This window comes from Laetiporus sulphureus (genome assembly GCF_001632365.1).
Source record: "Laetiporus sulphureus 93-53 unplaced genomic scaffold LAESUscaffold_55, whole genome shotgun sequence".
Lineage (NCBI taxonomy): Eukaryota > Fungi > Basidiomycota > Agaricomycetes > Polyporales > Laetiporaceae > Laetiporus > Laetiporus sulphureus.
In genome coordinates, this window is record NW_024468564.1 from 201,243 (window position 1) to 224,505 (window position 23,263).

The 23,263-nt window shown below is 47.7% G+C and overlaps 5 protein-coding genes across 5 annotated transcripts; 1 reads left to right on the top strand and 4 right to left on the bottom strand.

The window, feature by feature from the left end:
* Positions 1–4,313: 4,313 nt before the first annotated feature.
* LAESUDRAFT_763423 (uncharacterized protein) lies at positions 4,314–4,898 on the bottom strand (the record flags this gene model as incomplete). The annotated part of the gene is made up of 2 exons (XM_040913251.1): positions 4,314–4,584; positions 4,651–4,898. The coding sequence occupies 2 exons, from the start codon at positions 4,896–4,898 to the stop codon at positions 4,314–4,316; spliced, it is 519 nt and encodes a 172-aa protein (XP_040759571.1).
* A 9,013-nt stretch (positions 4,899–13,911) lies between these two features.
* LAESUDRAFT_451686 (uncharacterized protein) lies at positions 13,912–15,163 on the bottom strand. Its single transcript, XM_040902523.1, has 4 exons — positions 15,008–15,163; positions 14,227–14,299; positions 14,067–14,173; positions 13,912–14,007 (listed from the first exon to the last, which is right to left on the bottom strand). The coding sequence occupies exons 1-4, from the start codon at positions 15,098–15,100 to the stop codon at positions 13,996–13,998; spliced, it is 285 nt and encodes a 94-aa protein (XP_040759572.1). The 5' UTR covers positions 15,101–15,163; the 3' UTR covers positions 13,912–13,995.
* A 426-nt stretch (positions 15,164–15,589) lies between these two features.
* LAESUDRAFT_686263 (uncharacterized protein) lies at positions 15,590–18,023 on the top strand. Its single transcript, XM_040905922.1, has 21 exons — positions 15,590–15,701; positions 15,756–15,834; positions 15,891–15,904; positions 15,963–15,999; positions 16,052–16,113; positions 16,166–16,175; positions 16,227–16,244; positions 16,300–16,325; positions 16,381–16,406; positions 16,456–16,499; positions 16,558–16,582; positions 16,637–16,648; positions 16,696–16,711; positions 16,764–16,806; positions 16,860–16,960; positions 17,025–17,084; positions 17,138–17,165; positions 17,218–17,278; positions 17,354–17,378; positions 17,436–17,567; positions 17,626–18,023. Exons 1-21 carry the CDS (start codon positions 15,631–15,633, stop codon positions 17,783–17,785), a joined length of 1,050 nt encoding a protein of 349 aa, XP_040759573.1. The 5' UTR covers positions 15,590–15,630; the 3' UTR covers positions 17,786–18,023.
* LAESUDRAFT_686266 (cytochrome P450) lies at positions 17,714–20,680 on the bottom strand. The gene is made up of 14 exons (XM_040905923.1): positions 20,429–20,680; positions 20,081–20,365; positions 19,891–20,023; positions 19,649–19,840; positions 19,445–19,593; positions 19,271–19,386; positions 19,104–19,221; positions 19,036–19,049; positions 18,815–18,981; positions 18,736–18,758; positions 18,606–18,687; positions 18,412–18,540; positions 18,210–18,353; positions 17,714–18,157 (listed from the first exon to the last, which is right to left on the bottom strand). Exons 2-14 carry the CDS (start codon positions 20,274–20,276, stop codon positions 18,067–18,069), a joined length of 1,554 nt encoding a protein of 517 aa, XP_040759574.1. The 5' UTR covers positions 20,277–20,365; positions 20,429–20,680; the 3' UTR covers positions 17,714–18,066.
* Positions 20,681–22,590: 1,910 nt separating this feature from the next.
* On the bottom strand, positions 22,591–23,243 carry LAESUDRAFT_730907 (uncharacterized protein). The gene has a single exon (XM_040909925.1). The coding sequence runs from the start codon at positions 23,197–23,199 to the stop codon at positions 22,966–22,968; it is 234 nt and encodes a 77-aa protein (XP_040759575.1). The 5' UTR covers positions 23,200–23,243; the 3' UTR covers positions 22,591–22,965.
* Positions 23,244–23,263: the final 20 nt, after the last annotated feature.

Here is a 23,263-nt window from a genome sequence, read left to right on the forward strand (position 1 = left end):
CTAATGGACATTGTCTGATTGGTTACCACTACCTGTCAGACTACGTGTGTCATGCATGCCGAATCTCCGAACTACTTAGTAAGACCATGGGAATGGTATTGCCTGTAATGGCTACATCTCCGGTGGTGTGGTATCTATCTACCTCATGTATGTGAACTAATATCCCCTTAAGGACATATCTCCGGTGGCGTGTGCCTCCTTCATGGGATTCTTCCGGAGTCCGACCGTTGCTTCTAGGTGGGATGATATTACTGTATAAGTTAGGCTTACCTAATACTAGCACTTCTTGTCACATGTGTGGATATCACGTGATATGTCACGTGACTAGATCTGAACTTTCGGGGTGCCTAGGACTGTCAGTACTTCGCGTACCGGTTCGTTCCTTTCTGAACAGCCTAGCGCTGGTGTTATGTGATGTTCTAGTCACGTGCAGGTTAAAAGACGTGAAAATCTGTGACAGTACCCCCCCTTCTAGACAGTTCGTCCTGAATCTGGCTTTTTGCGTGGTTTCTGGAAGTAATTATTGCCTGTTGAACCAAATCCACGGTGTCCTCAGGCTGAGGGTTTGAGGTAATCAACCAGTGAAACGACAGGGGTGATAATACGTTCAATGATAAGTTGAGCGACTCGATCACCCAAATTAACTGTGAAGTCATTATTTGTATTATTGATTAGCAAAATCTTGATTTCGCCTGTGTATCCTCTGTCGATTACACCAGCTCCTATGTCGATTCCTTTGACAGCTAACCCACTTCGTGGCGCAATTCGACCATAGGTCCCTCGAGGTGTGGTAAAGTGAAGTCCTGTGGATACCAATCCTCTTGAGTGTGCTCGGATGGTTGTTGGTTCTGATGCGGCTAAATCCATTCCAGCATCGTCTTTATGGGCATATTTCGGTGCTCGTGCATTTGGATTATCTAATGTAATTTGAAGATCTCTAGAATGATCCCAATCATCTCTATCCTGATCGTATATCTGAATGGTATCAGTGGCGGGGTCATAGACTTGACCTGTTCTCCTGGGTGGAAAAGCGCCATCGACCGGAGTTGTATCAATGAGAGATATTGGTTGAGGTGCGTCAGGATATTTTCTGTGAAAGTCCTTGATGAGACGCGGAGATTTCTTCAAATTTGCAGCGGGTTTCAAGTTTCTTCGGTTTTGGAATAACCCTTCCAATGCACCAAATATTGAAGTTTTCCACGAATGACATGAGAGTCGACTATATACTCGACTTCTCATTCTTCGCCAGTCTTCTTTTTGATAGAAGGACGGAGTCTGAGTGTGCGGCCTGGTATTTCGTCTTCATGGTAGAGCGCGAGCTTGGACGCATGAAAAACTGGATGAACACCATATTGTCGCGGCATTTTGAGTCTGTATGTGACTGGTCCTAGTTTTTCTACAATTTCGAAGGGTTCATCTCTCCATTGTGCCAGTTTGGCTCCCAATGTCTGCCAATCTTTAGTGGAGAGTAATACTTGATCTCCAACTTTGAAAGGTGCGAGTCGTACAGATTGATCGTAGTACCACTTCATGCGTTCAGCTGCCAGTAAAATGGCTGCTTTTGCTTGCTCTTGCGCTTCTACTCACGCCTGCATTATGGAATCTAGCGTATAATGCTTTATGGGGTCCATTATTGTTGGTTCTGCACGTGGATGTCTACCGTATTCAACAAAGAATGGTGAATTCTTAGTGGCTTCAGAAGCCTTATTATTATAGGTGAACTCGGCAGTTAGGAGTAGTGTACTCCAGTCTTCCACGTGTCTGTCAGTATAGATACAGAGATATTGCTCCAGCGATTGATTTGTTCTTTCAGTTTGACCATCATTCCTTATTATCTGCTTTTGGCACATAGACTTTGCCTCAGTATAGTAATATCCCACTTTCGAAGTTCCAGTCTTCGAGTCCTTTTGAGAACTCTCATTGTCCTTTCTTGAGTAGATCTTGATATGAGTTGTTCACATTGTTGTCTTGTAGTGATTCCTTGATCTTGTCCACCAAATCATGATCTGTGACAACTGCAAGATGGGTATGTTGAATAGCTTTAATCGCAAAATATTCCGGTTTGAGCAGGGTCTTGTCAGAATTGTCGAGATTTACCCCCTCTTCATGATCTGGCCTCCTGGACAGAGGATCTGCACGATGCATTGATTTCCCTGGTTTGTGATGTAGTTGGATGTTGAACCGTGTAAGATATAGTGACCATTGAGCTTGCCGCCTCATCAGCTTTTGTGCTGATTTGAAATAGATTAAATTCTGGTGATCGGACCAAATTTCTACCGGGAGCGGATGACCTTCGAGATGTTGTCGGTATTCTTTCAATGCTCGAATAATTGCGAGCATCTCTTTGTCATAGATTTCATAGTTCCGCTCAGCCCCATTGAGGCTTTTTGAATAGAATGTGATTGGATGCCACAACCCATCGTCTTTGAGTTGTTTAAGGCATGCGCCAGTGGCAAAATCGCTGGAATCCGTTTTTAACCGGAATGGATGAGTATCATCCGGTAATGCCAGAATTGGAGCTGAAGTAAAGGCATGTTTGAGAGTGTTAAATGCCTGTTGTTGTTCTTCACCCCATACCCATTTCTGATCCTTTCGTGTAAGGATATTGAGTGGTCGAGACTTTTTGGCAAATCCTTCAATGAATCGACGATAAAAATTAGCGAACCCAAGAAAGGCTTGTACTTGCTTAACCTTTTTGGGTTCAGGCCAGTCGAGTACACCGGCGACCTTTTGAGGATCCATACGGACCTCGCCTTTAGAGATAATCATCCCTAAGTACTCAATCGAAGGTTGTTCGAAAAAGCACTTTTCTGGTTTGGCGAAAAGGTCGTTGTCCCGTAATCTTTTAATCACCTCTTTGGTAATCTTCCGATGTTGTTTCAGATCGTTGGTGAAGATTAGAATATCATTGAGGTAGACGATCACATGGCCTTCCCGAATAAGATCATCTAAAATCTCATTCATCATGTGCTGGAAGGTGGCTGGTGCGTTACCGAAACCGAAAAACATAACTGTGGCCTCATATAAACCGCGATGCGTCACAAAAGCTGTTTTCCATTCGTCACCCTTGCGAATGCGAACATTGTTGTATCCCCATCTGAGATCCAGCTTGGTGAATATTGATGCGTTACTGAGCTGATCAATAAGCTCGCTTATTCGTGGAATAGGGAAGCGATTCTTCTTGGTTATAGCGTTAAGTTTTCAGTAATCTTGTACCAGTCTTAGTGTGCCATCCTTCTTTTTGACAAAGAATACTGGGGCAGCAATAGGTGATTTCGACTTTCGAATGTAGCCTTTTGCTAGGTTTTCGTCGATCCATGAATCTAGGGAATTTCTTTCCTCCGGATTCATAGGATAGAGTTTGCTTGGTCATGGTAATTCATGTTCTTCTTCAAACTCGATTGCATGATCATAAGGCTTTCGAGTTGGCATCCTTTCAGATGCTTTCTTGGAGAAGACATCACCAAATGAATGTAGATAATCTGGTACTAATTTTTCCCAAGATTCTACTTCATCAATAACCTGATCTTCTGGGCTACCAGTGTTTGACTGGGGTGCCGCTTCTTCCAGGTCTTCTTCTGGTTCAGCATAGCTGCAATCTGCTATGGAAAGTATCATGCGAGCTATTTGTTCAGCTTCAGGATCGTCCATTTCGACCCACGAGATTATAGGATTTACTGCATCAATGTTGTGTCCATTAAACATTCTGAATGCAGTTGGCTCCTCATCTGCCACTTGTTGTGCTCGTTGCGAGATTTCTTCAGCTTCCTCTCTCACAATGGCTTGTTGTTTTTTACGAAGCCTCTGGTGGTGACACGTACTCGGGCATCGTGAGTATTTTCATTCTCCAGCTTGCCAGTTGATTTCTGGATTGTGCTGATGTAAGTATGACATCCCAATGATCATGTCTAATTTCCCTATGTCCGTGACTAGCAGACGGTGGGTGGAACCATGATCTCCAACTTTGATGTATGCTTTTACATAGTCAGTTATTTCACCATGTTTGTTTTGGGATCTGTCAGCATTGTACACCTTGTACGTCGTATTGAGCTTGGAGGTTGCGATTCGATTGTTCTTTATGAATCGCTTGCTGATGTACATGGAATACGCTCCTGAGTCAACTAAAGCTTCGGCGCTCGATTTTTTGCCGTACACCCATAATGTAACTGGTAAATAGAATGATGATAAATTTGGAGACGAATTCTTTATAGTTACATTATCCTCCTCTGCGTTGCGACGATCTACAGAGGTGTCTGATCTGGGTGCTAAATGTACAGGTCTTATATAATGTTCTGGGGACTCTGACGAGCTGCCTACAGATCCCCTTTGAGAAAACCCTTCTGATCCCTTCGTGAAGAGCCCTCTCCTGCCTTCCTTGATGAACTGGATCCATTTGCCCTCAGGCGCCTGAGCCTTGAGAGGATCATGGCAAAATCTTCTTCTGAATTCGACTCGGATGCATCAGGCTCACTTTCCGAGTGATTGCTGCAGTCGCTAATATACGCAGCTGTCTCCTTACTCTTCCCCTTAGTCTTAGAGGAAGAGCTTTTCTTCTTCGGCTTCTTTTCTTCTTCAGTGTCAGAGCTTTCGCTCTCTGCATCTAATGAAGCGGAATCAGATACCACCTGTCACGTCTTGGATGACTTTGACTTCTTCTTGTCGTCGTCCTTTTTCTTTGCGTCCTTCTTCCTCGTGGCTGTCTCTTTCTCCTTCTCGATCTGCCTCTTGACATGGTCCAATTTGAAACAATCGGTGCAATATTTGCCGAAGCATTTCGACGATTTGAAGAATGTGGGCTTGTTCTTCTTGCAGTTGGCACAAACCAACTTGTCATCTTGTACACTTCGCGCTTTGCCCGATTTACTCTTCTCTTTCTTCCTGACTGCGTCAACTTCCATAGCATTCAGGTCCTTGGTTTCAGCCTTGGCATGGTGACCTTCTCGTTGTAGTGACGTAAATATTCAGAGTGCGAAGGTAAGGAACTCAGTCCACTTTTTGGGCCAGTTGTCCTTGGTTGTGTCTGCTAGCATGAGCAGCCACGTTTTCTCCAGAATATGTTTCTTGATCTTTTCGATCAAGTCTTGATCCGAGAAGCCTGTACCGGTTGCCTTTGGACGGAAGTCTTCTGCGAACTTTCGGAAGTCTCGATGATCCTTCTTGACGAAGGCTTCTAACTCCGTTCGCTTCTTGTCATCCTTGTCCAACGATTCATATGCCGTGCAAAGTTCAGCGATGAACTCCGCCCAAGTTCCTGGTGCCTTGTTGTTTTCGTTTATCTCAGTAATCCAATGTCGCATATATTCGCGTGCTCCTCCTTTCAGAAGCAAGAGGGTAGACATAATTTTGAACTCGTCTTTGGTATGTCCAGTATATTTCAACCAGAGCATTACTTGTTCGAGCCAATCATCGAGATTGACTCCGTCCTTATTGCCACCATATTTTTCTGGCTGGTCAATTTTTACGCCTTTACCCTTGCGACCAAACGATGGCTCATCATCGTCATCTGTTTCTGTGACATCATTACCACCCTGGCCGGCCCTCCTTCCTTGTGTATTTGCCCATGTGCGTAATTGTTCATGTGATTTTTTGAGTGTGTCATAAGAGGCTTTTAGTTCTGCCTCGCGCTCGGTAAACGTCGTTACTTCTGGTGCCAGATTTTGCTGATAATCCTCGACAAGCTCTTTCACTTCTGTGGTAAGAGCGGCAACTGTCTTCTCCAAATCTGCTACTTGGCTGATGAGTTGCTGTCTGTGATTGTCAAGAAACACCGTGCGATTGTGGAACTCCGTGGTATTCTATTCAAGTGTACTTGCTTGACGCTGAATGAGATTTTCATAATGCACCACCATTTGTTGACGCATTTCTTCTACCACGTTCATGACCAAGTCGACTACCCAATTCTTCACATTTTCAGGTATATTCACATTGGGAGGAGCCGTGTCTGTGAGGGCTTGACGAATGATAGGATTCGGGGGTTGCAATACAATATTAAGTCATGCGGGAAGCTCCGGAGATGGAGCATGAGAGAAGCTGGGATCATGTGCAGTGGGGGTCGCCATCTTACAGTTCTTCCTCTATTTCACGAAGATGTTCTTCAAACTCGACAATATGTCTATTTGTGATCGTGGCCGATCGGGCAATTACTTGTCCTGAGCGCTGGTTTCGCAGCAAATAAAGGTCTTGGTATATGACCTTGATGAAGGGTTGCCACAAAAACCTAGTTTTGTCCCTGACTGCGGGCCACTGATGATTATGATGAATTTCACAAATATGCTCGACTTCTTCGAGCCACTCGACGAAGCTATTGTAAGCTTCGGTGAGACCTAGGTCCAGTTCTTCGGTTCCAAAGGGGATATAGCAGATGTGTACCATGACGTTTCTCCAGTCGTATTCTTGGTATAACTGAAGAGCAGAAATATGGTATACGTCGTGATAGTCGATGTGAAACGTATCCTCGTATGTAGCGAATGCTTCATCTGCTCTGTCTCAGAGAACTCGTGGAATTGAATCCCAAAGATAGTCGAAGGTGTGACCGATTGGATTGAGGTGCTCAAAGTTTTCAAGATCATTTGAATCGCCAGATGAAGACATATACAAAATGAATATTCGTATCTACAGCAAAGGTCACCCGGTTACCTGTATTCCTAGTCGATACTTCACGATAATATCTTATATAATATCGCGAGCTACTTCTCCCTGACGCTTCCTTTCTTGTACGTAGTCACAAAAATCTCGTACTACATGCTGATGTACGAAGGAAAGCTTGAATTCTGCTACATCATTGTGGAGATTCTTGAGCTTGATGATAAGATGCTCGAGGACGAGGATGTCGTGGTCGTCAAGCTGACGACGGTATCGTTTGGTGAGGAATAGATGAACTTGTCGAAGAGTACCTTCGACGCGCTGAGTAGAAACGATGAAAATTGCAAGAGGATATATGTAGTGAGACCCTGTGGGAGTCTTGATGTATGTTGAATGAAGTTCGTTTGCTGTTCGAGGTGCCCAGTTGTGAGGCGGAATGCCTTAATAGTGCTGGGGACCTGAAGTTGATGACGATGCAGGAGTTCGCGGTGTGCAAACTGAAGGAGTTTGGATAATGGGAACTGAGACACTGCTTCGAGGTCGTTGACCTCCCGTGGATATATGACCGGGCCTTGGCTGAACGCTTGTACATCGCAGCTCGTAGAACTCTTCTGGAGTTCTTGCTCAAGGACGTCGGATAATGCCAAAGTCACTGCGCATAGTATTGGCGTGGCTTACGTGGGTAGAGTTGATGTCTGCCAGAGAGGCAGGTGAAGATATGACACCGCTAACATGCAGGTGGACGTGCGAAGACGCAACACTGCGATGAGTACGCTGGGCAGGCACTTGAGGCAGGTAAGATAAGCAGACTTATTCTTCTATCACAAACTTAGGATGCAGGGTGCTGACTAAGCCTATGACCTTATGATCAAACACTTACTGACTGTTGTCGAAGTAAGGATGGACACAAAAGATGATCAAGGTAAAGCAATGCCTTTGAAGTGGGCACTGGTGACACTGTATGAATAGGCATAGCAGAGATGAGAATAAGTCTGGGGGACTTATGCATCTCAGAGCTCTGGCTTATATACATGAGTGGAGGGACCCTTGATACCCTGATACCCCAGAACCGCTAGCTAATGGACATTGTCTGATTGGTTACCACTACCTGTCAGACTACGTGTGTCATGCATGCTGAATCTCCGAACTACTTAGTAAGACCATGGGAATGATACTGCCTGTAATGGCTACATCTCCGGTGGCATGGTATCTATCTACCTCGTGTATGTGAACTAATATCCCCTTAAGGACATATCTCCGGTGACGTGTGTCTCCTTCATGGGATTCTTCCGGAGTCTGACCGTTGCTTCTAGGTGGGATGATATTACTGTATAAGTTAGGCTTACCTAATATCAGCGCTTCTTGTCACATGTGTGGATATCACGTGATATGTCACGTGACTAGATCTGAACTTTCGGGGCACCTAGGACTGTCAGTACTTCGCGTACTGGTTCGTTCCTTTCTGAACAGCCTAGCGCTGTTGTTATGTGATGTTCTAGTCACGTGCAGGTTAAAAGACGTGAAAATCTGTGACAGAGGAGTTGTACCTTCTTTCATTTGTCCTGATCAATCCTCTCCCAGAATGCTCCTAATATCAGTTGTAGTCTGAAGCGGGTAGCCGAGACCTGCTTCTTGAGTGTTTCGATGTGGAGGGTGGGCCTGACTTTGGACGGAAGAGGGCGAATGGGTCGTGCATGTGTGTTGACTTTAACAAAGTTGGGAAGAGGTCGCACTGGCTGTGGAGCAACAATGATGGGGGGAACGGCGTTGGAGGTGATGATCTCTGGGGGTGGTCTTGGCCTTTGACTGCCTGTAGTGAGGCGTCCTTTTCTGGGCTTGTAGCATTCGAGTGGAGGGGTGTGACTGCGAGGTCGGTGGATGATGCCTTGGACTCTGATATGCATAGTGTCCACTACCCTAGCTGCTGCATGCTGCCTGTCTGTAGAGGATGCACCTAAGGATGCTAGAGTGAGAAGTCTTCCTCGCTCCTTGTTGGTCTCGAGGCATTTGTAGCTGGCGTAAGGATCTTCTGTCTTGGTGGCCTTGCACTTTGCTGCCTTGGGCTGCTCAGTGTCTTGCTGAGGCTCACATCTGGTAGAAGTTGGGTTGGAATGTATGTCAAAAAAGCCGCGTGCTACGGCTGAAACTGCTTGTGCTGAAAATACGCGGCCACTTGTGTTAAACACTAAGCATGGGCGCAAAAAATGTCAGATTGTTTCTAATGTCACAGCAACACCGAACAAGAGATCAAAAAGACTAAAAAAGGACAGTCACGTGGAACGTGTCGCCCTGATCTCCCTGATCCCAAATAATCCCCCTGAACTCTATGTGGCACAAGAGCCTGAAACTTACTAGTCGAGGTGGCTGACGCAGGAAAGGGTTAGAGATATATGGTGGAGCTGGTAAGCTCAGTAGGGTGCTACAGTAGTAGATGAGGAGAAACAATCTGAAGTTTCATCCTCTACATGGCTGGTCTTATATACATGTACAGCGGGCTATCTTACCTAAGCTACCTATCTACGGGTATAAGCTAATGGCTGTACGTGAAACAATAGGATGTCCAGAAGTAGAACAATGAGTGGGGAGATCGATGGTTGCCACAGTAATGCATGTGCACATCGTGCCTATCTTGGTCTCCCTTTATTCTCCGGTGTGAACATCGTGCCTATCTGGGCTTCTGGCTAAACTAATAGGAAGCGGAAGGCCGATGCATAACAACAGTCCTTGTTCCCTTTGTTCCCAAATGGGTGCCTCTATTGTATCCTGGAATAGACAGGTCCGACCGTATCATCCGCGGGTCTGGACCATAACATGTGATGTGGACTATCACCTGATCTCTACGTGTCACGTCTGTGGCTGAGTGGCATGAAATATTGGTGAAGCACATGATCCGTGGCGTGAGAAAAGTCAGTGTGTGGAGTTTGTGGCAAAAATCTGTGACAAGTAGGCGAGCACTAACAAGATGCAAAATTGGTAAAAATGTTTGCTGCGCAAATGAATGCTGCAGCGCACTGGTTGTAGGATTTTCCCTGATAAGATACTAATCACAAATTGATGTAAAAATAATTGCTTTCTCTAAAAAGGTACTTGTCAAACATATTACAAAACAATAATGGTTTCCCAATTAAGGTACTATCAAAAAAGGCAAGTCAGTCACGTGACTTGTGCGGGCGCTTGTCGAGTCGAGGTGTTGCAAGATGGATAGCGCAGTGGATATGGCGATAGTAGCGCTATAAGTTTGAGACAAGGCTATAGAGCAACGGGGCTCATAACCTGTTTAACTTATAGTTTGCTGGAGTAGAAGATGCCTTGTCAGGCTAGAGGACTTGGATTCATTCACGCTGTAGCTACTCAGTATATATACATGTGGGATGAGACCCTGTACACCGTTCGTGGACCTCTGGTACCTACAGTAACGTGATATTTACATAAATGAGTAATATCGTGCTAATACATTTAGCCCAGTGGCAACAGGTATTGTCCAATGGTATATTACTCTTTTGTCAATGTCCATATTGTATAATCCTGTCAGATTATACGATTGGTCCCTGTGAATGGAACACTCCTAGATGTCTCCAGAACCTTCGGTGAGTTTCTATGACATTCTATTCCCTGCACATAATTGTCACGTCACGTCGTACATGATCGATCGTGTAGATCATATCAGGATACAACCGTTCCTTCAACATGTCATTCCAGAGCGTCGTTAACATCGCACATGGGTGTATGGGTCACCCTGCTGTGGAGTCTCATCTGCACTCTATGAGCATCCTTGCACCTTGTAGTAACATTAAGATAGTCTCGTAATCAGATGGTATGGGAGGTGTTGTGCAGGGAAACAGGCCGGGAGATTCGGTAGCGCCACTACATCAGCAAAAAGTCCGACCACCGATCTGGGCCTGACTACGCCCAATGTACATTATCTGCTATTGACTACCCCACCTGCCAGGTGACCGACAGATAAGTCAGATTTGTAACCTCTTAGGGTCTGACTACCATCATCGGGCCAGGCCTACTGCCACCGGTCAGACAAAGATAGTCAATACCCCCATGTTGTCAGGTAATGTACAGATAGGCTGCCATCTGGCAGACAATATCTCAGCTGTCAGTTGATGTCTGGGCAATTCTGGGCAATGTGCCGCACCCTCAGATTAAAATTCAGCCGCTCAGATGAATCATTGCCCAGAAAGCCAAATGATTGACTAGCCAGGATATAGTAGTTGTTGATTGTGTAAATAGAAATTCATTTTAATATTACGACATGTACATGCGAAAGATGCCACACATGAATGGTATCAGCGTGGACTCACATAACTCTTCTACCTCTTCAACCTTCAAGATGTGGGCACACTCCAGACAGCCAAGGAGCATCCTTGACAGCACGCGAACGAGTCGATGTGAGCCCTGCAAAGTCACATCCATCAGCTCTCCTTTGGAACCACTTCCTTGGTCGTCTGGAGCACGCGCGCATCTTGAATGATCACTGCCCACTTCATCGTCCATGGACCTCTATGATGTGCAAACAAACAGATGTCAGCCATGCTGGACCACTCTATCCAGCACCTCCTTCTCTCAGCCATTCACGGACTTGACAGCGCACGAATGGAGCAGACATGAGCTGTCTCAAGTCATGCTCGGCCACTCTGCCCCTGCCCCTCTTGATGTGTTGTTGCACTTGCATGTACGCATCAAGAATGTCGAATGTCTGTTTTTGTACTGGCGGTGGAGTAAATTAAGGCTCAGGAGATCAAATCCTCACATAGACAGACATACCTCGTAATTGACCTTGTACACACAGAATCCAGAGTTCAGGTTGATGAGGTGGGTCACCGATGGGCAGATCTGATTGACGATCAGGGAGTCTGCAGCTTAAGGTTCCTGCAGATCCATGACATACCCATTCTGCTGCGATTCGTGCAGACTTATTGTGCAGTTGTCTCTGGGATTGACCCTTCCAGCTCCCACAAAGTGACAGGGAGATTGTAATCAGGATGCCTGCATGTCCCAGACGTCAAAAGAAGTATGCAGGAGTGGCTGGGCATGACTTTGAGAAGCTCACCGTTGCTTACTCGTTCGCGAGCTGTTGAGATCCGTGAACGAAAATGGACAGCACAACGATGCGATGCTGTGGGAAGGAAGAGGATGCGCAGGTGGTGGGTATATGCGCCTTTGTGTGGACGGTGACACACCAATAAAACCACTCACCTGTGTGTATGCATACCATGCATACCACCCTCAGACATCCTCATGTCCTCTATCCAGCCCGTCCAATGCCAATCGTGGGGGAGCTGGACCCAGCGAATGCTCGCCAGACAGAGATGGCTCTGTGTGGCCTATGCTCGCTCATCACCCTGTATCCATCCTCCATCAGCACCTTCCCGATAAAAACCACATATGCAATCATACGAAGTCATTTGCGGGTACATCGATGCTCGAGAGCGTCGCCAAGGTCAATGACCGGCAAGAGGTTCCTCAGTACGGCCAAACCGCTTCATGCCGCTCGCTAAGTCTTGGGCGACTTCCCTCCGGTGGCTTGCAGCTGCACTCCTTAAGTCACATTGTTCAGGGACAGGCACAGAGGGTGAGGAAACATGCTGTGATAAGAAAAATCAATGTGAGCAGATAGCGAGATGTTGATGAGAAGAAAGCACACGATGCAGTATAGAAGGTGCAGCACGTCTCTTTCCTCGTCCGTTCGCTTAGTAAGCAAGCACAAGCGTTCGACCCCTGTTCGACCTCCACGCTCAGCGTGCTCGACATTCGCTTCTTGCGCTGGGCTCGTCACCACTCGAAGTTCACTGTAAGAATCAGTATGTTAACGCACATAGTCTGCCTACAAGCTATTCCACAACTGAACCAAATCTCACTATGTTGACCCTTAACATCGCGGTTTAACGCTTGTCCAGATGGAACAATTACCGTTAACGATGGAAGAGCACAAAGAAAAGTAACCTGGGGCTGCAAATGATACGTTCATATAATGGACCATGTCGTCGGAGCTTGAATCTCTGAGCAGTGATGTCACTTGATGACTACCATCTATGGTAAGACACCTTCCTAATGTGTTTTGCACGTGATGCTAATTCAAGGCACTGCGACAATTTTTAGGAGACATGACGGGCCACGGCTGCATAATTGCATAAGTGACTATCTCACACAATGAAACTTATGGTGCACGCTTTTTGCTGATTGGTGAGGATGATGCTGACATACCCTTTGCCATGTTACATCTCTTCCATGTTATGTTACAATACATTATACCATCTACTTTACAATATATTATATTTCAGTCTGTCCATTAGTATCAAGGCCTCCCACACTGTAGCATTGGATATCAGATATATGGTGCATATGCCTCAGACAGCCATCTGCACATCAATCCTACCTTGCAATATCTGCATATATCTATCACCGGCAGTCTGTTATGTGCCAGAAAACACATACCTGACTGGGAATGAGCAGGTCTGCCGCCACTGGTCCCTATGGAGTATTTTCTGCCAATATCTTTGAATGCCTGCTCTTGCAATATGGCAGGGGTACTGACTACCATTTCTGTCCAGATCGGTGATCGGACTTTTTGCTGATGTACAGCCACAGCGGAGTACAAATAGGAGACCCAACAAACTCTGCACAATTGTCACGCTGTGCAACCGTTTTTCACTCTCTGCCTCCACTCCGACGCTGCACGTACTACATTCTGCTATACGGTCTGGCAACGAGACTACATAGCATAAAGATTACCTTCAACTTTCTCTACATAAGATCTGGGGCCATGCCGTGCACTGGATAATAACTGATTATCGTAGAGGAAGCCGGATCGCTGCCAATTGCTCGGTTGACTGACGCCTCTCCAGTCATGAGCCGAAAGACTTGCGGGCAAGTTTCTGAGCAGTTCGAGCCTCCCAGACAAGTATGAAGGCAGTGAGGGCACCAGATATAATGATGGGCACAATGGTCCTCGCATGTCGCCAACCATCTGCCAACCCTGATGTGACTGCAAACACGAACAGGATGAGTGCAACTGCGACAATACGACTTCAGCTCGAACGTGCTGCGCAGACAGACATATGACTCACTGGTCAGCAAGGATGCCCGGTTCGTGTCCATTGTGTTGATCCCCTTCAGATAGGACGCCTTACTGTCATGTACAACTGTTGCGCCGGAAGCAGGACAAGTATAAGGGAGTTCCATGACGAAGCAGACGATGGTGATGAAGTGATATACACAGGGCCATGTACGTCACGAGGGCAGCACTTATGATCAGCGCAATTACTTGTACAGGATGAAGCTCAGCATCGATGCAGAAGGCACGCACCAGAACGCTCACCGTTCCCATGAACGCAACCAGCGCCTCGGACTGGACGCTGGGTACCGGGAACATCTGCATGACGATGTGCATCACAGACAGTGTATTCAGAGCCGCACCTGTCAGTGGTGGATGAGGCACTAGGAACACGGAACAGATCCATGTGGAACAGACTCACCCGTGCCCATGAATGCTCGTAGACGATGAGGGCGTCTCGGAACGTACCAAGTCCGCGCCCGAGGGAAGTGAAAGACATACACCAAGTACCGGAGATGAAAACGTATTCTGCATAGCATCGCATCAGCTAAAGAGCTTAATTGGAAGCGGACGGAACGCACTGGGATTATACAAGTCATTCAAGCGTCCACTCTGAAGAAAACAATACGCCGGAGGTTGCATACGGCATTTACGCTGAGTAAAAATGGCAAGGAAGATAAGCCGGTATGTGCTGATGATCCAGACAGAGACACTTTAGCGATGCCGGGGTCGATACAAATGGGCAGAATGGCCACGAAGAGAGCAAAGTTGTTGAGCGCGTCGATGATAGAGCAAAGCAAAAGACGATGAGGAGGACGATTCTACGGAAGGAGGAGAGTGTGCTCAGGTCTGAGCCCAGACGGGCCGACCGTGCAGAGTCTGTCAGTGGTGTGTCCGACATGGCTTAGGCGAACTCTGCCTGGTAGGGGGAGGTGCTAGGGCGAGACGGAGAGGGACTTGCGCTCTGGGACAGATCGGGAATTTTCCTGAGATGCATCATACAACCCATCCAGCTCGAAACCATGCGCACAGCATGCCGAACGAGCATGGATGGCTATCACAATGGAAGCAGAAGCTCGCTTTCAAATAAATATGATGACTCCGTTATTCAGAAGAGGAGCTGTACGAGGAGCTGTACGCATTTTGATCATCAGTCCGATGTCAACGGCATGTATGTCGTGCTCATCCACTTCCGACACAGCAAACGGATAATGTCTCAATGGCATGACTGCCATCGATATCAACTCTGCGAAAAAAGAGACCGAACACTTCTGACCGGTCAGATGTCTTGACGTGTATCCAGCCGAGCAGATACCCCGTTCATCACCATCCTGCAGTACTGATCAGACAGGAGAGACGTGCCTTGCTTCTTCCTTGTGACTCGTGATTCGTGAACTCATTAGCTAGATGCTTCCTGCACAAAATACAGACAACATGAACAGCTCCGAGCGGCATGTGCCAAAGCAGCGTATCTCCCACTGAAAAGCAAGTTCAAGTGTAGATGTGCTCGTGATCCCTCTCCAGACACTCGCCTGCTTGATGGGGAAGAAGGTCTGAAGTTCACAAGGTTGAGACATGGGAGAGACAGGGACTGCGGCGTTTCGTATCTGAGTCACCGGTCTATATTTACCTCAAAGCGCGTAACGTTTCCGGCCGGGCGCTCGCCACAAAAGGTACTATGAACGGACTGCGTGAACAGCCGGGCTCTAAAAATTGGTCAAAGCTCCGGGCATCTCACCTCAACGCCACTGTTCTCACGCATGTATCACTCTTCCATGATTGATTAGTCTTGTTGCGATACTTTACTTTGATCCGATCATGGTGAACAGCACACGAGGTATGTTAATATGACTTCGCATTTTCCCAAGTCTTGCATAGCTTCTGCCGAATACTTAAGTAAGGTAATAAGCTAAGCAACGGGGTTTCTACGTTCTAAAAGGGCGAGCCCTCCGGTGCAATTGCCGCACAGCAGTCCGCTTGCCAACATGACAGGACCGAATCTACATCTGAATAGCTCCATGGGCTGCCTTTTCATTGGCAATCTGTTTGCCATCATGTAGGCTGCAGTCGATTCTCTTATGGTGCCTCTCGTTGTAATCAACACCTCCAGACTATACGGCTTGACCTGCGCTCAAGTTTTGTACTATATTTGGGAGTACCCGACCGATAGTTGGAGGATCCGAGTGCTAGTACGTGACTATCAATTGATGCGACGGGTTCCTAAGTCAGTGCTATTTATCATTAGGTTGCTCTGCTATGGTACGTCTGGTGTGCTGCGGTGGAGGCAACGTTCTTCTGCGCCTCATGCCATTGATAGGATTTTCGACACGGCGATTACCATCGCGAATAGCCAAGTGAGCGAACATATATACTGACTGCAAATTATGTGCTCAACGTTGCCCGCAGATTATGTGGCACTACTTTATTCAAGGACATAGTAACTCCCTCAACCTTACTTCGCTTGCACTGTCCGTACTTTCCGATCTAAGCTGCCTGTAACGTCTAACAGACACACTGTAGCCCCTTCGAGGTCCGCAGTCGAAACCTTCACGCACTTACAACGCTAACCTCGTATCCATAGATTGAGTATGTATTTTCGGCAAGTAGCAACGCAGTTCGTTTTATGGCCTTCAAAAAATGTTATGATATGACAGGCCATCACTACCCTGGTAGTTCAATGGTGCGATTGCGGTTATCCGATTGCCATTATGAGTTGCTCTAACATTTGTGCATAGCTACTACATGCTTCAAATTTGGAGACGTGAGTTCTCGTACATTACGTCTCGTTCTCCTTCATACAATCTGCGCAGTGCTGCGAAAGAAATGGTACAACCTCCCTATGACAATCATAATTGTCAGTAGCTTTTCGGCCATCTGCACCGGCACGTCGTGTCAGACTGACAGCTCTGTAGGTCCTCACGGCTGTCGTATCTTGCGGTTGGTCAAAACGCCAGTCTCAGCGATATCCCCACTGACATTGGCACTCCCCAGCATGCGGACTATGTATGTGCGATGTTCATGACTCTTCATGCAACTAATCCGCGACCCAGGGCTTGCGTGCATCACGTGAGTAAGATTGGAGTCTGATAGTGACAAGCCATCGCTGATTGTGCCCCAGAATCCAGGTTCCTCAACTCCCGGCCGTTTTCATTCATGTAAAGGTCCGCGAGGATAGCCATCGTCTTGTTGAAATAGTCCGCTGATCTTGAAATAGATCCCCGCTACAGTGGAACCTGTGTTGGGATTAACCGCAGACATCTACATCACTGTCACGTTGATCTGGGCCTTGAATGGAGAAAGGACGGGCTTCAAGCAGTGGGTTGCAATGCATTCTGACTGCCCTAATTCTCATGCATACATCATTGCGATTGGTCTGCAGTACCAACACGCTGATTAATAGACTCATCATGTATGCGGTGAACCGCGGCATCATGACCGCGTACGTTGACTCCTACACCGTGTTCTCTACCTATCTGACCGCCATGCTGTTAGGCTCGTCCAATTTCTGCACTTAGTCACAGTGAGTGTTACATCGGTGTCCTGCAGGGTTTAACACATGCGCTCCCTTTCAGTTTGTAGCCTGCAGTGGTGACGTCTTTTACTGGGCACTGTTCCACTACCCAGGTACTAAACGTACGTAATTACACAGCAGCCCCCACCCCACCCCACCCCTTTCTATTACCAATACTGACATAGGGACGGATATAGTCTACATCAACTCTGCAATCGCTATGTGAGCCTGACATCGCCGTCCATCCTGACGATATCTCTTGACCCCAGACCCGGGCAGCAGACTCAACGCGCGTCACTACCTACGTTCCAATGGCAAATTTTACCTCTCGACTGGTCTGTATATGGAGGACATCCCGATGAATGTGCTGGACGGCTCAGAAGACGGGTCGCCAAAAAGACTATTTTCACGGTATGTACTGGCTTTGTTGTGACAAGCTCGGAATCGATGCCGACTCCCTGCGTTCCAGCCGCGCCGAGCCTCCGGAAGGTTCCTCGATGACTGTCATCGTCATCTCATCTGAAACAGTTCAACAGAACGGCGTATCTGGTGGTATCGGCGGCCCTGCTGAATCGACCAATAGGACAAGTTTCCCCGGTCGAGTGGATGAAGAGATGCTCGGCCGTTGAGCAACATTCACGGCATTCGTGCTTTTGAACAGGCATCAAAAGCATTTAGAGTACATATGATGAGAATCTTATGCAAAAAAATGCAGGCGACTGGTTCACAGAACGAGAGTCGTGTATGTCGCATTCAGGGATGTCGTACACGCCTCGGCTCAATGTTATTACTTTACTTGCGACATCAACGTCCACCGCAGGACGGACCAAATCACCTATTTCCTTCGCGCACCCGCCGAAATTTCCGGGAATTGGGATCTTTCAGCCGGCCCGCATTCGTGCATTTGACCTCAATCTGATGTTGCATTGATTACTTCGAAGATCAATGCTGAGAGCTTCTCTGAGCGAGGGCGTATGTCGCACTTGAATTCCGCAGGATAACTAGGGTTCTTCAGTCGATGCGTCGAGCTGCAAATACTGGCTTCGAACATACCTCGCGATTCCAGGAGCGAAACAGGCGACAGGGATGATCTCCTTTCCGTCAGCGCCGCGGGCTCTCCGAATATTCAGGGTAGCGACGATATTCGCGATCGCCATCCATGCATTGGCATCCGCAAAGTGGCGACCGGGACAAATCCTGAGGATAAGGAAGGATTCAGTTTTCAGCCACCTGCGGCATTCTAGCTGTGGCTTACCGTCTACCAAAACCAAAGACGGCCTTTCTTGGGTCCGTCAGGTCTGCAGTTTTGGAATCCATATCCGCAAAACGCTGTGGATTAAATGTATCTGGCTCTGGGTACAGATCCTCATCGCGCATCATTCCCCTTGGAGAAGTCATGTAGACGGTGAGTAGACAGGCAGATGCCACAAGGATAGTGTGAATTCTGACCATATGTTCGATATTACCATCGAGCCGCCGGGAAGGTCAAAGCCTCGATACTCGTCGTCGGCCATCAACCTATGCGTTATACCTACAATTTGGTTAATGGTAGCGGCAAGCAGCGGATCAATTAATGGACCTAGAGGAAGCGGCGGATTCCATCTTCAACGGTCAGAGTGGCATCAGCTGCGCGCATACTCTACTGGTGAGAGTCGTACCGGTACACCTCCTTGAGAACGCACTCAAGGAATGGAAGAGATGCGCGATCTTCGAGCTCCGGCAAGCGCTGATTGCCGACCACTTTGTCGATCTCGTCTTGTGCCTTTCGGTAAACTTCCGGATGCATGACCATTGCGAGCAGAAAGGTCGAAAGTGCAATAGCTGACTGTAGAACAACAACTCGAACGATGGAGCGACTAAACACTTCTACCAAGCTTACTGTATCAATGCCGGCTGCGAGCATGCATGTCAATAACAGATCACACGCAGCAGCTATCTGTGACGAACCTGCATACAAGACCGAGGCGGCTCCTTTGATATCTTCTTCGTAGTCTTCTGGCCACTGTGATCTGCCAGGGTCGTGGAGAAGAGATGCAACAAAGCATTGTCGGGAAGTTCCCACTGCCTTTATGCAGGTCAATGTTGGCTTCGATGCTATGACGTCAACAACTGACTAGTTCGCGTTTAACTTTCTGGAATGGTTCATTCGTGACCTTTCTCAGCAGCGTTTTGAGCCTCAGTGCCTTGCGCTTGAATCCAGCTCCGGGCATCCACGTCGGTATATATTTCACTGTAACAATTGTTGAGCGGTATGTCTTTTGTGTGACGCATGATATAAAGCATCTCACGTGGAGGGATCAGATCCACTAGAGTAGCTGCTATGACTCCGGTTGCGGTCGTTCCTTCGACGACCTCAATCATGTCATGCAACGCCTTGTCCTTTCGCGACCTCAGGCCATGTCCGTAAGCAGTCTCAAGGATCAGTGCACCGGTAAACCTAACACAAGGAGCACGTCATGCGATGACTGATGTGATGGAAGCATTACTCGAACCGCTTGAAATGCACCTTGGCCTCTTTAGGGTGTTCGCACAACTCCGACAAGAGAAAGCACGTCTCTCGCCGCTGCAGGACCCGGAAATCCGTGATGGTTTCAGGACTGTTATAGGCAGCTTGTATCCACTGCCTTTGCCGACGCCAGCGCTTGCCATAGGGTAGGAAAGCGGCAACGCGATCCCAGCCAATTCTTAGAAAGCTCAGCGGGGAAAAGAGGTCGTACTGAATAGAAATACTGACAGCTCGGTCATCAATGTAAATTTGGGCCGGTCTGAATACTTCGAACCTCTTCGATCGAGCAACTCCTTCGCCACAGGCAAAGAGTTCAGAACCAAGACCGAATAACCAAGGATTGGAGTGTATAAAATGTTTCCTGCAGTTCATTTAGGTGAATTTCACGCTGAGGCGGTAAAATGAAAGAAGGACCTACCGTACAACTTCGACCACTCATGGAACCTCTTGTACGGATAACCAGCTGGTATTTGGTGCGCGCTGCCTACGATGGGAATAGGATGAGGCCCGGGTGGCAGATGTCTAGTGGGCCGGCGGACTACCATATGGAAGGAGATCGTTAACATCAACAAAACAATCAGGCCGAGAGCGACGAGTTCAGTGACGTTGCGCATCGCAGGCTGAGTGTGATTGAATGACAAGACTATCAATAAGCCTGAGGTGACCCGGCAGCTGTGGTGCGAGCCTTTATAGCCCCGGCTCCCTAGCATCAATGCACGATGGTGAGTTTTCCTTCAAGGTACGACCGGATGTGCACGGAACTTACTCAGTGGCGAGCGAAATTTTCATCCACTGAATCGATGACTCCGATAGCTTATCTGAAACTAACACACTAGCAGGGAAGCCTTATATCAAGAAGATAGATGCAACAGTAACAATTGAGTCTCCGTCTAAGATTTCCGGCAAGAATGTGCGTCGCTCCAGACCGCTTGTTAATGGTACGATCGGAAGTTGGGAACTGCCCCATGGCATGCATTGTCGTACTAGACTGATTTCAGGCCTGCGTAAATACGAAGATGACAGTCCCTTGAACTCGGGATGGTCAAAGTCCCGACCTGTATGCTGTATGGAGTCGGAAGTTTTGCTTGAAGGATCATTGGCTTGCACTTGACGTTCCTCGATGAGCAGTTCCGAGCCGTTATCGGCTTCACACGTCTTTGTTCATTCCCATAGAAAGAAGACACTCGTGAGCAATTGTCAGCAGGTTTACGTGAGCATAACCGATAGTACGCCTTTTGAACGGCCTAGGTCGGAACAGACACATTATTGCGAGTCTCTGACTGTAATTGGTTCGCGCTGGCAATGTGGCTAAAATCACAGATGAGGCTATAATGGTTTTAGTAACACAGCCTGGGAAACCACACTATTCGGCGATCAATCCGAAGGCACGCACAAAATACGGCACATATGTAGTTCAAGGACAGTACTTTGAAATATGCTGAATGAAGACATCCGCGCACAAGAGTTAGAGTAGTCGGGATTTTCATTTGCTGAAGAAAATGTTATTCAAAGGCACATGAAGTAGTATAGTGCACATGGTTTACTTCTTTCGCTGCAGTTGACAACTCACCTAGCAGGTACAAACGACCGGATGGCCACAAATCCTGCTTTGGAGCGACGTTGGATATACAAAGCACCAGTGGACGAAATCGTCGGTAGTTGACCGGTCTTCCCTGCAGAATAATCAAAACGCTTGGAGTCTTTGAGGCCTCGGATGGGCTGCGGCGATTGGTCTGCCGCAATGGTCTGCCTTCCTCCATGTTGGAGAAGGGTAAGAGATTGCACGAGTAACGATGATACACACACGACGATAACGTGAGAGTTCAGAATCGCCCTCGTTTGGCTAGACGATGCTTCATAGCTTTGCATGGATCTAGAGCGGACATAAAGGATTTCTAATTCTCAAATCACGTTCGTCGTAACTCCCGCATCTGAAACGTGAAGGCTAGCCATAGCTCCGAACGTCGCGGTGTTCTCGCTGAGTCGGTGGGTAGCAGTCTCAAAACGTGTCGTCGTGGCAGGACGTAGAGCGCAAGAGCGGCTAAAACTTGCATGGTGACCGCTACGTGATGATCTGTGACAGACGCGCGTCCCCGTCAGACCGACTTTCGTTCCTCCAGTCACCGATGTCCGATTTGACTCTCGAAGTAGTGCTGTAGTACGAAGCTTCACAGCTTCACGGAACACAAAAATCCTCACGCTCAAGTGCTGCACGCTGAAAACCAATTTCTTTGACCAGAATCCTTGAACTGTGGACTTCTCCATCCCGCCTGGCGTATTCGTGAGGAAGTTACAACGTGCAAGTCAGAACTCTTCCCTGCGATGCTGTAAGATATGAATACGTACCAATTTCATGACCTTGCTGAGTCTGACCAAAAAACGCTTGCCCCCCCCCCTTTTGCAGTCTCATCAAGCTTGTTCGGGCCTCCACAGATCTCTATCAGCTGTCCCATCGCTATGACATATAACAATTGAACGCATTGGATGCGAGTATTATAGGCCTTCTATAATCCTCCAGATACAGATCCCGGTGGCGAAGTTCCAAGGAACGCATTACGTCCTCAGAGATAAATATTTATCGACTGGAGTGTTCAATTGTCCAGAATCTGACTGATCCGCTTCCTTATTTTAACAGCATATTGACCTATATTCTGTGCACGTGCGGTTCCTGGATGGATGCGCGGGCAACGTCTGAACTTGTTCCTATCTCGGTCCCATGACTAGAGAAAGGCACAGCTCGGTAGAACTCACTCTATTCTTGTATCAAGCGCTGCCTTACGCTGACTTCACTGACTGACAGCCTTGACGAGGCGCTGATGCGTGCCTTCCACTTCCCGATGGGCCCCACCGTGGATCTCTCAGTATCAGTAAGACATCATCTTGCTGTCCCAGGCTCCAGAAATCATCGATGATGACTATCCGCTACACTTATGGAATTCATGCATCGGCGGTGATGGGAATACAGCTCATGCGCAGGAAAAACGGGTTCCTACACGTCAACTTCTGTAAGAACGAAACCCAGGTCATAGAGAGCCGGTCTGCATCGCCCTACCCGGCAGTAAACACGTAATATCTGCGACCACAACATTCAGATTAGCCTGTGCAAGTGGCGACGGTAAAATGGATAGAATCACCTAATCCCTTCACGCTCCTGCCGAAACATCATCGAGACCCTCTGACCTTCCAGCCGATCCACATACGTGCTGCTGACTTTCATCCAGCGTTGCGTTGTTTAATTCGGAGATCAATAGTGAGGACCTTTCTGAGCGGGGACGTATGTCGCACTTGAACTCCGCGGGATAGCTAGGATCCTACGATGAGCTCGCCACAATGCAAGTCTTTATTTCCGACACACCTAGCAATTCCAGGAGCAAAGGAGGCAGTAGGGATAAGCTCCTTGCCATCGGCGTCGCGGAGTCTCCGGATATCTAGTGCTGCGGTGATATTCGCGATCGCGAACCATGTATTGACATCCGCAAAGTGGCGTCCAGGGCAGATCCTGCGTACGCAGGGAAGGCTCAGCTCCGAGCCACCCATCGTATTCCTAGCTGCAGCATACCGTCTACCGAATCCGAATACAGCCCTCCTTGGATCTGTCGCG